The sequence below is a fragment of the Falco naumanni genome, chromosome 3 (assembly GCF_017639655.2).
Source record: "Falco naumanni isolate bFalNau1 chromosome 3, bFalNau1.pat, whole genome shotgun sequence".
Classification (NCBI taxonomy): Eukaryota; Metazoa; Chordata; class Aves; order Falconiformes; family Falconidae; genus Falco; species Falco naumanni.
In genome coordinates, this window is record NC_054056.1 from 3175192 (window position 1) to 3190682 (window position 15491).

The 15491-nt window shown below is 49.1% G+C and overlaps 1 protein-coding gene across 1 annotated transcript in view; it reads left to right on the forward strand.

Moving 5' to 3' along the window:
* Positions 1–15491, forward strand: part of GRIK3 (glutamate ionotropic receptor kainate type subunit 3) — a 119796-nt gene that overhangs the window by 80581 nt on the left and 23724 nt on the right. The window contains exons 8-10 of the mRNA XM_040588421.1: positions 2888–2995; positions 6781–6894; positions 11518–11721. Of these exons, the coding sequence (XP_040444355.1) occupies positions 2888–2995; positions 6781–6894; positions 11518–11721 (426 nt within the window). The remainder of the gene's footprint in view (positions 1–2887; positions 2996–6780; positions 6895–11517; positions 11722–15491) is intronic.

Consider the following 15491-nt stretch of genomic DNA (forward strand, 5'->3'; position numbering starts at 1 on the left):
CGCTGTGCGTCTCTGCCTGCGCGCTGATGAACAGTTTTGGCAGAGCGGTGGATTTAGCAAGTAGGGAGCCAGGGGAGTGAGGAGGCAGCTTCGCTCCCTCTCTGTTTTCAGTCATTATGATTTCTCTCTGTTCAGCCCACGTAATTGTTTGTTTGCATCTGGCTTAAGTAGGGAAGCAGTCAAAGCACGGGTGTTTGTGAGCAGTGAGCTCACCAAGGGAGTGCAGCACGGGGAAGGTGCAGCGAGAGGTGGGCAGCCCTCCCAAAACAGCCCCCGAGCACGCACCCCTGCACTCACTCGCACCCCAGGTTTTGCTCTGTCTGTGAAAAGGAGCCCTCACATTAAAAAAAAAAAAAATTAAGACAAAGCTGCAGGGAGATACTGCAAACCCTACCAAATGTGTCTTTGTGATGAAAACCCCTTATTTACCCTAAAGCCTTTTAAAACTTCTATGCCTGTGGCTTTGCACATGGCAAGTTATGAAACTGACTGCAATATCGGGTACGTGATTGGGCCACATTTAAAAGGTTGGGTATAAAATCCCCTAAAGTTTTTAAACAGAAGACTAGAAGTGTGTTGTTAGTCGTTACTATGATTCGTGCTGCAGTATCGCCTGCAGACCCCCACAGCCCCCGGACACAGGCACCTAAGTGCAGTGAGAGCGTGCCCACCCCAGGTGCTGCCGAGCTGCACGGAGCACGCAGACGTAAGGCAGGAGAAAGCAAGAACGATTCCCACTGCAGAGAGAGAATGAACTTTTTTCTTAATAGGCACTGAAGATGGTATCTCTCCTCTCTCTCCTTTCTCATGTTTTGTTCCCTTCTGCAGAAAGCCGCTCCAGCTGGCTGCCAAAAGAGAGTGTAAATAATTTGTTTGGTTGGCTCCTTTTGCAAATTACCCTGAGCCTCACACTCCAGTGCCTGCCTGTTGTTTCCCTTTCTGGCACCGTGTCAGCTCGTTGCAGGGATAAGCTTCCTCCCCGTTGCAATCAGAACACACAGTAATTGCTCTCTCTAAACTCCTGTAAGGACAAAGCAGCACACAGAGGGATGCCTCACCGCAGGCACCTGCTCCCTTGGCCCTGGGCTCCCCACAGACAACAGTACCACTCGCTTTGTGCGTGCACAGGCCATGGCCCCCACGGTACTGGACTGCCACAGGTGCCACTCCCGGGGTGAAGCCCTGCTAGTTCCCACTAGCCGAGGTGCAAAAGGGCCAGGACAGTGGCCCTGCCAGCCCCAGGGAGGCCACCCTCACCCCATGTGCTGTCAGGGCTCCCCAAGAAGCAGGGGGACTGGGCCAAGGGCAGGAGGCGAGGGGACACGCTCCTCAGCAGCCACCACCTGCCCAAGGGCCAGGACAATGGGCACTTGGCATTTGCCTGCAGAGACAGGGCTGATGCCAGTGGGATCAGAGCTCATGGGGGCCACGCCGCCGCCGTGCCCCCCCAGCCCAGCCCCGGGAGCTGTGCAGCCCGTGGGTGCAGGAGGTGCAGGGCTCAGCACACAGCTGTGTTTGCTCCAGCTGGGTACGTTAAACGCTCCGTGTCTTCCCTGGCTCCCAGGGGGCTCCGCAGGCTGTGCGTCCCACGGGCAAACCACCTGCCTGCCAAAGTGAGCAAACTGAGCACAGCCCTCCCCAAAACACAAGGGTGCTGAGGCTGGGAGAAGGCTGTCATTACTCCTCAGGAATTAATGAGGAAGAGCCAGACGAGTGTATTTACTGGGAAACACGCCAGTCATTCCCCCCTGAGAATACGTTATGCCACCTTCATCACACTGGGGTATTTCAAGCTTCCCCACCCATAAAGGAAACACATTTGTCAGCGAGGAGCGCGCACTGAAGCGCTCAGGGGAAGGAGCCCGAGCCTCAGCTCTGCGCTGCGGAGCTGTGATTGCAAAGCAGTAAACCATGCCAGCAGCCTGGCACTCCTACGGGAGCATCCTCCTTGGGACAGGTACTTACAGCACATCCTAGCACTGTCCCCAGGCACAGCAGGCACCGTGTACCATGCTGTCCCTTAGCTCCTGCTCTGCTAACACAGCTAACGCCTGATCTTTGAGGTGCTCTCGCCTCCTAAATCAGAGAGATTAGTTCTGGTGGTGCTGCAAAGTGCACAGGGGAAAAGAAAGAGAATCACAGAATAATTTTGGTTGACCTGAATCTAGACATCTTTACCCCAGGCCCCTGCTGGGAGCAGGCGTAGCTCCCAAGTCAGACCAGGCTGTGCAGGGCCTCATCCAGACAAGCACGGAAAATCCCCAGGAGTGGGGCTTCCCCACAGTGGGCACCTACCCCATGCTTGTACTGCCAAAAAAGGGACGAGGGCTGCAGACACAGCGTGGGCCCACCAGATTCCCAGGCCTGTTTCAAAACAACAGAGCCTGCTAGCATGGACAGGCTCTTGGCCTCTTCTGCTCCACTTTCCATCTGAAAGGAGAGAGAGAAGAGTTCAGAACATTTTAGCTTCCACACACCTTGGAAGCATCAGCAGGTTTGTGCAAAAAGGGATTATTTATGAACTTGACTGGAGCTGTCCCAAGCCCAAGCTCCCTGCAGCCCAGCATTTATCAGTACTACAAGGATAAACGCAGCACACAAGGATGCCATGATAAATGCAAGCAGATTTCTACTGAGTCATCACATCCTGGAACAGCTGGTGAACGCAAAAGGTGCAAACAAAAACTGTAGCAAGGACTGCAAGAGAGTTAAGAGAAACTCCAGCTCTGTCTGCAGTCCGAACAGCAACAGAGGTGATTATTAATTAATCATACTCTTTGGGGAGAAAGAACCAGTATAAGGACTAATAAAAAGAACATGCAGTGGAGGGCAAAGGATTATTTATGATACCAAGTAACAGCTCTGCTACTTTTTCTCCCTTCCACAGGCCCAATGGGAAGGATTAACAGGACGGATTGTCTTTAATAAAACCAGTGGTTTACGGACAGATTTTGATTTGGATATCATCAGCCTCAAAGAAGATGGTCTCGAAAAGGTAGGCAGGGTTTGTCTTATCCACATATAGTCTAACTCTGATACTCAGGCACCAGAGAAAATGGTTGCTGGTTGTACTGTTTCCAGGTTTTCTGGTTTTTATATAGAAGGATATTTATTTTGTGGGATTTCTCAGATCCTTTTCCATGCTTCAACCATGACTCACTAGCCCTGAAGCAACTTGCGTAGGATTATGGCTACTAGCTGAAGTGCTTGTGGCACTTTCCTGGGATAGTGGAAGCAGAAGAAACTTTCTGAGCAGCCATTAACCCCTCCTTGTCCGGGCCAAAGGTGGAAGGAATAAAGCCTGTCCCACCCCACCCATCTTGCTGGGCTTGCTTACAAAACCCTGATTTTTCCCTGAGGAGGCAACAGCTCTTGGAAGCATCATTTGGGTGTGATTTCCCACAATGGAAACCGCCTAAGGCTTGGCAACGGCACCCGCTTATTACAGCCTAGATTTTGCGGGATGTGGTGTGCATTTTTGTGTTATCGAAGGGACAATATGAAAAAAAGTGAATCACGTTTTTGCCTGGCTGGCTGGAGGGGTCTTGTTTGGTGGCCATGTTTGCCCGGCCACCCAGAGGCAACAGGGCACAAAGGCTGTAGCCTCAGAGCCTCTTAATTAGTGCAAATCTCCTCTGGGCACAGAAATATGATGCTGATGTGCAAATCTGATTCTCAGGTGTTCGCGGGGATTTCATTTCCTTTTCTTCAATTACTTTAAAAAAAAAAAAAAAAAAGCAAAAAGGCAACATGCAAAGCATTAAAGCTCCTAGAACACGGGTTTCAAGGTGAGATCATTTAAGACAAAAGAGAGCAGCGAAGTGAAGAAAGCCCAGCACAGCGGCCAGCTGATCCCAGCAGTGAGCAGTGCCCAGGGGCTGTGCTCTCATCAGGCTCCAAATAACACATGTGAGGCCACCGAGGGCTGCCGGAGCCTGACCCCTTTTGTGAGCGCCTCTGAGTCCCCCTTCTGCTAAAGGTGTCTTGCAGATTTACAGGAGACAGTTGGCTACCGGGCAGCAAATCCCTTTCTGGAGCAGAGTCTGCTTTCCAGCACGCACAAGGTGCTGACTGGCAGCCAGGGCTGAGTGCTGAGTCCTGTAACCTTTGGACATGGGGACAGGTTATGCTACTGCGGGAAATCCAGCCGGGAGCAGAGAGAGGGAGTTTTCAATTAACCATGCAGCAAGCAGCCCAACATGCACAGATGACTTTTCCAGGAATTAATCACACCGTGCAGGTAGGCAGTCCCCGGAGGCTGGAGACAGCAGTTTGATCAACCCTGTGGTTCGGAGGGGACGGATCCTGTGCAGTGAAGCTCCCTGGGACCAAACAGCTTGACTTCCCCATCCCCCTTTTTTTACAGTTTGTTTTTCCTTTTCTTTGAAATAAACTGTTGCCACACTTTCACACCACAGCAGTAGTTCCTTGCTTCACATAAAAAATCTCAAGGTCACCACAGCACTCTCCTAGTGGGTATTTTTTGGTGTCAAATATGGAATAAAGAAAACATTTCAAATAAACCAAATGACCTTCAGTCTCAGCTGTGATCAACCAAGCTTGTGCAGGAAGGAGGCAGGAGAGGACCAGGGGAAGATGCTGCCCTCTCACAAGAACCGAGCAGGAGACAATTTTGTGACCTGACTTCTTTTTTAACAAAATACTTTGTTTACAGAGTCTAAAATAAAAAACCCAAACCGTCTTTTTTGGAATACAGTGGCACTGACGGACTGCCAGAGAGCTGTGTTGGTAGAATAATAGAAAAATGTGTGAGTATTTGGATACCACATGAATCTAAATGTTTAACTACAACCGCAATATCTATCTGTCAAACTAATACTCCTCAGGTGTACTGGAGAATAGCTGGCACCAGCTGTATTTATTGCTGTGGTGTGTCACATAAAGCCCATAGGAAGCTGCCAAACCTTGATGCATACGCTGTACAGCCGTTCAACTTTTGTCTCCAACAATTCAGAGATTTCACAGTTCCCACTATTATTTTTTTGAAAGCTTCTTGTCAGCTCCAGAGGGGTTTTAAAGTATCGATGTCAAATCTCTGTTGAAGCTAGGTTTATGTCAATAGTTAATCTGAAATAACAAAATGCCAAACTACAAACAAATCCCGTATGGGATTGTGCATTATGTATAATAGCTTATGTTTGTTGAGCTTTAGGATTGAACTCCTGATCCTTATACCTCCTGGATGTTCCAGGGATTACAGGAGTATTAACCAGACCTAATTACATGTAGTTTGACTATCTGACTTGCACAGTTCTCTTAATGTACTTTTTTTCCTTTTTTAATATTTTAAACTGATTAATTCAGTCTTAAGTGCCATGTATTTAATTTTCTTAAAGAAAACTCAGCAAGTCATAGTTCACTGAGTCTGCAGTGCTGCTAGCATGGGCTTTATAGACTTGCTTCTCTTTTCCCATGCACAACAATAATCTTTTGACATTGCAGCGGTTGTGTGATCGAAGGAAGATATGGGGGATTGCTTAGGTTTTACCTGAAATATTTAGAGCCTTTCGCAAAGTTCATGGAAACTCTTCTAGAATTTATGACATTTTTTTGCCAGGCAGCTTTGCTCATTACAAAGTCTCTTTTTGGGGATGCGGTAAAACCAAGTTCTCCCCTTAGACTGCTGAAGAGGTTGAAGCTTCTTAAAAATAGCAATAAATAAAACATTGAAAGTTCCTGGCTCCCCAGTGGGTTTGAGCTGTCTGCCTTTGGTTTCTCTCTGAGTCCCATCTCGCAGTTTGACCCTACAGATGGATCATTCTGTTCCCATGTCCATGTGGAATTTAGTTTTTTCTCACAGTCAGGCTGGCTATATGGCCACCCTGCTCTGTTTGCTGGCAGCAGTCCATGTTCCTCCAGTTTTCCTGGCATTTTATCTCACTGTCACAGTCCTTTAGCCAGTCCTGCCTTCAAAGTTTGTTCTAAAGCCTCCCCTGCACCGCAGAGATCAGGTTAACAGGCTTAGAGTTGCCCAGATGACTTCTCTTAAATAGAGATATGTTTTGCTATTTCTGGATCAATAGACTTCTTTAACACCTAATAATTTATTAAAATTGACAGCTTGAGAAAAACAGAGCACCTCAAATTGATGAGGAACGTAGCCATGCATACCTGTGTCCGTGCCTGAGCAAGTCTGCTGCCATTCCCTCCTCCAGGTTTGCTGCCAGGACTGCAACCACCATTGCAATGGACTTCCCTGGAGGGATGCCCAGGGCCCTTCCAAGGGGATGTGTTAGAAATGTCTGTCTAGTTTGCCACAGCACAGAGGATAGGAATGGTCCCTACCGGGGATTTGCAGAGCTGGTCAAGTCATTTTTAATTCTCCCCAGCAAGGCAAATTTGTGGGGAAATAAAAGAGAAGAAAAATGACCTCATATTGGTCATTTTTTTTCTTTTTTTTTCTGCTTTATAGTTGCTCACATTTGATTCTTCAGTGCAGTTTGACTGTTTATGCTACACAGCACCTTTGCAAATTGTTCATCCAGCCCCTAAATTCCAGTCATCGTGGTCGCCTTTCATGCACCTGCGTCAGAGGGCAGCGTACGGGTTATTTATTATACATGTGCAGCCACAGTGACCTGCAGCTGAAGAGTTAATGCAAATCTTCCGTTTAGGTGATACAAGATGATAATTTCAGCTCTGCTTCTCTTTAATGCAGACAAAAGCAGCAAGCTCCATCTCCCAGGCCAGTAGGATGCTGAGAGCAGGAAAGGAATGTAAACCGCGTGTTCATGTGTTTGTTTGCTTCCTTCATTTTAGGTTGGAGCGTGGAGCCCTTCTGATGGTTTGAACATCACAGAAATTTCCAAAGGACGAGGGCCTAATGTCACAGACTCGCTGAGCAACAGATCTCTAATTGTCACGACGGTCCTGGTAGGAGATTGCAAGCCTGTCTTTTTCCTCCATGCACAAATCTCAGAGATATATGATATTGCTGAAAATTTACAGTATCCCAGTACAGATCAGTTAGTCCCTCTGGAAAGCCGAGCAAGGGCACAGAGAGCCCCCGCGTGCAGGCTGGGCTCAGCAGGGCACCGCAATGCCCACACACCTGCACCAAGGTGACCCGCAGCATCCTCCGATGCCACCACTCCCGAGCAGGCTGCCAGCCAGCACGTGGCAGGCAGTGAGGCTGGCACAGGCCAGCTGGAACCGCCGGTGATCCCCATGCCCAGGAGGCTGCTACTCATCCTGGCTGAGCTCCTCTGCTTCAGCCGCCTGGCCGGGTCCCCGGTCCCCCTCGCTCCCTGCATGCTGAAGAGTGCAGGTTTGCACGTGCTGAGCTCCAGGGAAGCTCCAAGTCACCCATTTATCACCAGTGCCTGGGCAGGCAGCAGCGCGGCGGCGGGCACTGTCAGATGGCCAGCACTGCCCACCTCAGATAGGAGCGTTCTTGTTACAGAAGAAAATACTAACAACAACCAGAGACCCTGGCTTAGCTGTGACAATCGTGTTTATTTCCCGCTCTTAAGTACGTATTTGATAAACTAGCTAAGAGTAATGCCGTTATCCAGCAAACCACGGCTGCTTAACAGGTCTCCTCCGCTTCCAACTGTCGTGCTGCATTTTGTTATCACATTCACTATTGGATTTGACAGCAGGCATGAGATCAGAATGAATTTTTATTTACTATCTAATGGATGATGACTAGTGGCATTGGTTTCTATATAGCTGTATTACACAACGCAGGCTCATGGCATGTCACCAGGAAGCAAAAAAAATGTGAGCCCTTGGACAGCCTGTTCAAAATTGGGCCTGATTATGGTTCTGCCTATAGAAATTTTCTGGCCCTTTTATGTTCCGTATTTTCAGGGACCATAAAGTTACAGATGGTAAAGAGCCAGCTGGGGATGCATTCCCCAGTTCAGAGCAGTGTGATCCCTCATGATGCCCTTGCCTTCTGAAAAGGACATGACCGGCTAAGAGTAGGGTTCTGTATCATAGAAGGAATAGGACCAAGAAAATGCTCAGGGGAGAACAGAAAAAAGAACCACTTGGTCCAGGGCAGAAGAAAGGCTGAAACCAAAGGGCTTGTATCCATCAGCAAGAGGTTAGCAGAACGGAAGCAGGCAGAATGTGAGCCAAATACAGACGCTGCTGCAGCTTTCATTGCAAATTATCCACTCCTTCTAACAAACTTCCCATTCACCACGTAATATTTGTTCCAAGGAAAAGTTTTCTTTAAGGTCCCTCTCTCCAAGAGTCAGCTACAGGCTTAGCTCATTGGCTATGCTCCGTAACACACCACTTTCATGTCCCAACATGCAGGGCAGACTTGAAAAGTTCCTTTCCAGTCCAAAAGTTTTCTACCATACCAGTCCCGAGAGAGTGCAGTGGGTCGTGGATACCGGGCAGTCTGCACGGGGCGCTGTTCCTGTGCCATGTGCAGTAGCAGAACCGGTGGCAGCAGCAAAGGTTCCCCACTGGCCGTAGTTACTGAAATGAATCTTCACATCAGGAGCTACTGGAGAAGCAGTAGCAGAATGATGGATCAAAAGGCACTTTAACAATTGAACATGCATCAGAATGTAAAACTGCTTGTGTTGAGACCCTTGCAGCAGTGTGACTGCACTCAGGCATGATACACAAACAGTTTTGATTTGGTTTGGGCTGGGGTTTTTTCTTATACATTTAAGCATTCTTGGTGTGTTCAGAAAGCAGAAGTTAGGTACTGTTTTTCTAACAGGCTGAATGGAAAGGCCTGCCATGCCAGGTTTAATTCATTGTAGCAAGGTAACCTAAAGTGCTGCCAGTACCTGTACATGGGAGATGCAAATTTTTAGGGCAACATGAATAACACATCACACCAAGTCACTCGGAGGCTCAGTGTCAGCTCTAAGGGAATTGTTCAACCCATGCAGCTGGAGAAAACTCACTAGAAGTTATATAATGACTCCACTTCCCCCAACCCTCTGTAATTAGAACTGTGTGCAGCACATCAGGGAAAATTCCTGGGGTGGGACAGCCTGGTAGCCCTGGGGAGAAGGCTGGAGGGATGGCAGCAGAGCTGCCTGCACTGAGACCTGGAGGAGCACCCGACTGCAGGGTGAAGCTGAGGGACAGCAGATAAATTCAGGACTGGGCTATCGGTGACAGCTGTACAGACAGGACTGAGGGAAACCAGAAAAGATGTATCTTGTCAGGGGTGAGATGCATGGCCAGAGCTGTGGAAATGCCTGGGTCTAGAGTGCGATAATCACTGTACCTCAAAGGCTACGGCATAACGCGAAACGATGGAGCCAGGAGGAGACCTGTTAGCCATCTGCCTTTGACATGCTTTTTTCAGGCAGCATTTTCATCTTGTACTCCACGAGCATGTACAAATTACATAATGTACAAGGGTGATATCAGTTCCTATTAATTGTGCCACTCCTTGGGCTTGCACACGTGCCATGGGGTATCTACCTTGAAACCACAGCTGTCCTGCAGTTCCCTTGCCTGCAGGAGGAGGAAATGTGCTTAGACCCGAGTTGTGCAATAATTGTGGTTTTATATACTGGACTCTAAAAAATAAAATACAACCCTAAACTTTATTTGCATTTGCAACACCCCTTTGTACTCTTGCACTGCTGTAAATGATTGTAGGAAAGCCATAGGAGGAACCTTTAAAAGGGAAAGCATGAAAGGTTATTTTTTCCCCTTTTGCTCATATTGCAGTGACTTGTTGGAAGAGAAATATTACCCCAGCAGCCAGTGCCACTCTCCCCAAGCAATATGGGAACTGTGAAGTTATGAAATTGAGGGCACCTTCACTGAGAAATCGATTAGCAAACCGAGAGAGCTTGTGAATTGGATGTCTGGCCATTTTCAGTAATAAATTGTGAAATAGTCCGTGAATAAGTGGTTCACAGAGTTCAGAATTACCCCCTAGGAAATGTTTGAGACCTGAAGATATATTACTGAAGCGAGTGGCGTCCTAATGTTCAGTGCTTCGGCTGTTAAATATGTATGTAATCCCTACAGCGCTTCCCAAAATTAATAGTGCTTTATGGCTGCTCTGAAGCTGGTGTATTTATATCAAGATCCATAGATTCAGCTGATTCACAAACAAAGCACTAATTCCAGAGAAAAAAGCTGAGGAGGCGGCGAGGGAGAGCAGGATTTAACCAAGCTGTGCTGCCAAGCTAAACTCTATAGGCGTGATGGTATCGGTTTTGCTTTATAATTCTGCAAATCAAGCTTCGTGTGCTCTCTCTCGTCCCCACCCTGCTTTGAGGCCGAGCAGGCACCTCCTACCTGCTTGCCTGCCCACCCGGTGGGTGGCAGAGGTCCCCCACAGCAGAGGTGCAGGCTGGCAGATTGCGCTGGAAGCCAAAAACCACCAACCCCCAGGCTGGCACAGCCCAGCTCTGGGTCCTGACCCCCCTCCTCGGCATACCCACCAGAGACTGGGCACCTGCGTTCCACCAGACCAGGCGTCTTGGTAGTACTCTAACTGGGACTCAGAACTTCCCTCCTGCAACTTCAAGTCCCCCTGTCCCCGTGCAATGTCACAGGGACTCCAGCAACGTGGCTGCCTTGGCGGAGCAAAACATGAGCCCTCCCCTCACTGGCCACCCCGCAGGCAAGGACAGTAGCCTTGCAGATACCTTCAATTCGAGCCACGTGTTAACTGCTGTTAATATCTCAGCCTCCCTTTGCCTTCTAGCTTTTGCCTGCTGCCTACCATCTTTTGCCATTTCCATCTGTCCTCTACACGTTTTCTCCCTCGGGCTCCCCCGTGTCCCTCGTCCTTGGTGACTGCCCAAGCCTGATACACACCCAAGGGCTGTGCAGTTTGCTGTGTTTGCAGACCTCACCTGCCAGCCTCCGCTAAAGGGGCAGGGATCCTTAGGGCAAAGCACTTCATTAGTTATTTTTCACTTGCACCAGTGCTTGGCACCACGGTGATTAAAGACACCCCCCAACCTTTCCACGGCAGCCATAACTGGAGCAGATGGCAGAAACTTTCTCCAGGCAGCAGTAGGGCTGCATGGGGACAGGGTATCCCACCAGGCAGTGCCAGCAAAGAGGAAGGCAAGCTGAACTGGGGAACATTTGGGGCTGGCCACCAGCCACGCACAGCTCCCTCGCCCTTAACCCACCCGCCTCTTGCTCGCCGCTGCTGTAGAGAATAACAGGTACTGCAGTGCGGGTCGGCTGCATTTCTGCTGTGGGGGACTTGGGGTTGATTTTGCCCTCCCCCCCTTTTGTTGTTTCTCAACATTCTACATTTTTAGAGCATGAAATGGTTATTTTTCTCTCTGAAACCCTACCAAATGGGAAACAGTTGGCTGCTTAGAAGAGACAAAATTAAATTTTGTGGGGTAAACAAGGTTGCTAATTAGCTGATGTGCTGTGCAAAGTTAATTTATTCCCAACATGTCACAGTGCCAACCCTGTTTGAAGAGCCTGGGTCTCATGGCTCAGGCTGGCCCGCAGCGGCAGCCCTGCCTCCAGCGGGAGCTGGGACCCCGGCTGACCCTTAACGGGGACTTTTTGCCTTCCCATGTGCAGGAAGAGCCCTTTGTCATGTTCCGTAAGTCTGACACGGCCCTGTTCGGGAACGACCGCTTTGAGGGTTACTGCATCGACCTCCTGAAGGAGCTGGCCATCATCCTGGGCTTCACCTACGAGATCCGGCTGGTGGAGGACGGGAAATACGGGGCACAAGACGAGAAGGGGCAGTGGAACGGCATGATCAAGGAGCTCATTGACCACGTGAGTGAGGCCCATCTGCGGCATGGGCAGCCGGTGGCTGCCAAGGGGTGGTTGTGGCCGGGCTGTCCCCAAGGCTTTCTGCCTGGGGTGGGACAGGTGGCCACTGCTCGCTGGCTCAGGATAGCCACAGCAAGTGCCCAACCCCGCCTGGGCTCTGTGTTGCACCATTGGTCAGAAGAGTATCTCTTTGCCTGACTCTTCTAAACATTCATTTGGAGTTTCTGAAAATGGACATTCTCACAGTACAGAAATGGCTGAAGCTGCAGAGCCTCGCCACCAGGCTGCTGCCCCACAGTGGGTTGCAGGCTGGGCACGCAGAGGGAAGGGAAGAGCGTTCTCCGAGGTCAGGTTGCACACTGGCTCTCCTGAGCCAGCAGTGTGGCCGCCTGGGCACTTTGTGCCTGCTCGCATCCCCCCGAGGATGCTGCTGCTCTGCCCCTGACAAACACGGTCCAGAGCACAACACCGAGCTGGCTTTGGGACCCCAGGCATGTCCAAGACACAGCTCAGCTGAATCCAGATGATTTATCCGGACTGCAAGAGCAGGTGTGCAGGGGACAGTTTAATACTTTTTTTTTTTTTAATAAACACAGCTTATTTTCTAAAATCTCCTGGGACATGGAGCTCCCCCTGCAACAGAGCAGCTGTGCTTTCCCTTCTGCAGCCACTTCTAAAAGCCCATTAAACACCAGCAAAACTGTTGTGGCAGCTTTACTCTCACAGCCACCAAGAAGTCACCTAGTCTGAAACTTCAACGCACAGGCAGAGCTTGCTCAGTTTCCTAATTAGATACTTTGCCTCCAGGACACCCTGTGATCCCAGAAGCCCAGTTAGGGAAGTGAGGAAAGCTGGCATTTTTATCAAGCTCTGGTTCCCAGACAAGGTCTCTAAAATAAAAGATCAGGACAAAACTAATCTATGATCTCCTCACCACGGGCAGCGATATAAGCAGTCCTAGAGCTGTAACAGCTCTCTTCTCCTGAATATCCTGGTCAAGTGGTGCAGCCCTCAGACCACCTCTCAAGTTCCTGGTTACGTTTTGAAAACATCGCCTAAGCAGAAAAGAGACAAAAATAATCCTACATACATAGCAGCTGCGATGCCTCTACAGTTCATGTGAGAAGAATATATTTGCTGGGTGAGTCACTTCAGTAAATGGGCTTCGCTGTGAATAGATAACAGCCCTGTCTGGCGGTGAGACTGCGGAGCTGGGGCTCAGGGATCGAGGTTGTGTTTCTGGGTTTGGCCTGTCTGCCCTAAATGACATTGGACAAGTTCCTTCTGTGCAATACTTCCTCCATCTGTAAAAGGCAGATGATAATGATTATGTCCCTTATAGGGACAAAGCGATGCTTAATCAGTTTAAGAAGAGTGCTGTAGTCCTTAGATGGCTCACCCCGGAGAAGCGGGAAGCGCAGCAAGGGCATGCAAGGACAGCCCTCGGGGGAGCGTGATGCTGTGTGGGGAATATGCCACAGGCTGTGCAAACCTGCCTTTGTAGTTTTGCTTCCAGAAAATTCTATACAGCTCAAAATACAGATTTTATAGTCTCTTATGCAACAGCCTGGTTAAGTTAGGCAAGTGACAGCATCCCAGTGGAAGAGACTGGTGTTTTGCTGCTCCGAATGATGTGTGTGACATAGATACAAGCAGACGCAGAGCACAGGCTGCAATCCTTGGCAGTGTGCTCTGGGACATGGCTCCTGTGGCCCCACAACTGCTGCTGGGAGCAGAGTCTGGGGCTCTCACTGTAGTGCAGGGCTCTGAAGAAGTAAATTGCTCCAAAGCAGGAAATACGATATAGGGAATAGAAGCCAGACCATCATTTAGTCTGAACCGTGTCACTTCCAATGTCCTGCAAGATGTTATGGGGCTCTCGGGAGGCTTTCAGCCATTCTCAAAGCTGTGGTCAGCTAAAAGAGACAGACCGAGAAGGTATGGGGATCAACCTCTTTAAGTAACATAAAATTCATGGTCAACCTGCATTAAAGTATTTCTTGGCTGACTATTTAAAAGCAAATTAACATGCAGCAACAGGAAAAGACCAAATTCCCTCTTCTTGCGTGTTTTACTGTAGCATCAAGTTTGAACTCTGCTTTCTAATAGGTGTGGTTGGGTGCACACCTTGGAGTGATTGATAACCGTTGGCCAAACCCCACATGAAGCCATTATTTTCTTTATCTGCATTTCATTGCTTTTTATAGCAGTGTTTATATAAAGCATTAAAAAGTGAAACAGCGAGCAGATGGGGCCCTTCCTCAGCATCAAAGCATCTTCAAATCTTGTGGGGAAAGGAACAACTGACGGGCACTTTGCAAAGGGAAAGTTCAAATTTATTTCACACCTAGCAGGAAGAGCATTGGAGACAGCTTTCAGAGTTGTAGTGATGAAAACAGGGCTGCCCACACTTTGAGTTTGATATCTGGGCTGGCTTTCCTCCATATTCAGTGTCTCCTTCTCATAAAGAATTGGGATCGTTCATGTGGGAGGTTAAAGCAGGCAGGATTTTGCGAGGTCCCAACACCCAGGCCAGGATTAACTCTATGCAGGAAGTCTGCGCGTTGCTGAAGACCCACTTAACGCCTGTGCATCTGAGACTGAGATCCTGGGACTGCTGCGGTACACCAGCTCTGGTGGGCTGAACTGACGTGCAGGCTTGGTTGAATACCCTGTGCATAAGAAAAAGTGCTCCTGAGGTGAAATAAGGGGCTAAAATGATGGTTGCTATCCCTTGGAAGGTCTGAGAGCCCCGGGAGTAGCAGACACTAGGTACCAGGCATAGCCTAATCCGAGGCAGAAATTGGGTGAAAAGGAGAAGGGCGAAGCAAGGGGCAGCCCGTCACTCAGGATGGCCTTCTGCTGGGCTGGGGGTACAGCTGGGAGCTGGGCGTAGGTGGCAGGCAGGGTAGCCCAAGCAGATGTGGGACTGTAGTGTCTCAGGGATGATTGGTGCCTACCACACAAAGGTGCAAATCACAGTGCACATGACAGAGGCCAGGCTGTTTACACAAGTGAGCTCTCACGGCTTGTTTTGGAGTCACGCATCATCCTTCTTCCCCTCTCCTCTCTGATCCAGACATGCCTGGCCATAGGCAGTAATGCCTTGGGCTACGATCCTTTGTAAAATTGCTTTGTTTCTAGTCTGGCCTTAAGCGTAAACAGGAAAAGCAACAGCAGTCGGAGCAGCTCGCAGCATGACCCTGTCTTCCAGGTCCCCAGTAGCAGGTCTGGAGAAGACAGCCTCATGCAGTTCGATGCAAAAAGCCCTGCCCCGCTGCCTTTCATCTGCAGCTCATCTTTCATCACCAAAAAAAAAATCCCTGTTTTGACAGAATTCAGTCCGTTCCCTGGAGAACTAGACTCTTTCCTCACTGCAGTTTGATTTTTATTGTCACTTTCCCTGGACACTCCTGCAGAGTCCTCAATCAGACAGGCCATGAGAGCTGAATTTGCTCACAGTACTGGCATTTGGGGAGGTCTGGGGCACCCAGGTGACATGGAGAAGCTCCTGTGCCCAGCACCCATTATAAACAGGGAATGTGGCAACTGTCAGATCCCCTCCTTTCATCAGTAGTGAACTGTTACTGATATTTATTCATAGAAATTATTATTGATACAAGCAAAACTACACCGTGCATTTGTGGGCCATCCATTCTGATTTATAAATTCTAAGTTGTCTGTCAAAATACTGCCTGCAAATCTTCCCTATAGTTTGTGGGCAGAATCACATAAAACCAGCAGAATGAGTCGTTCTGGACATTTTGCACAAA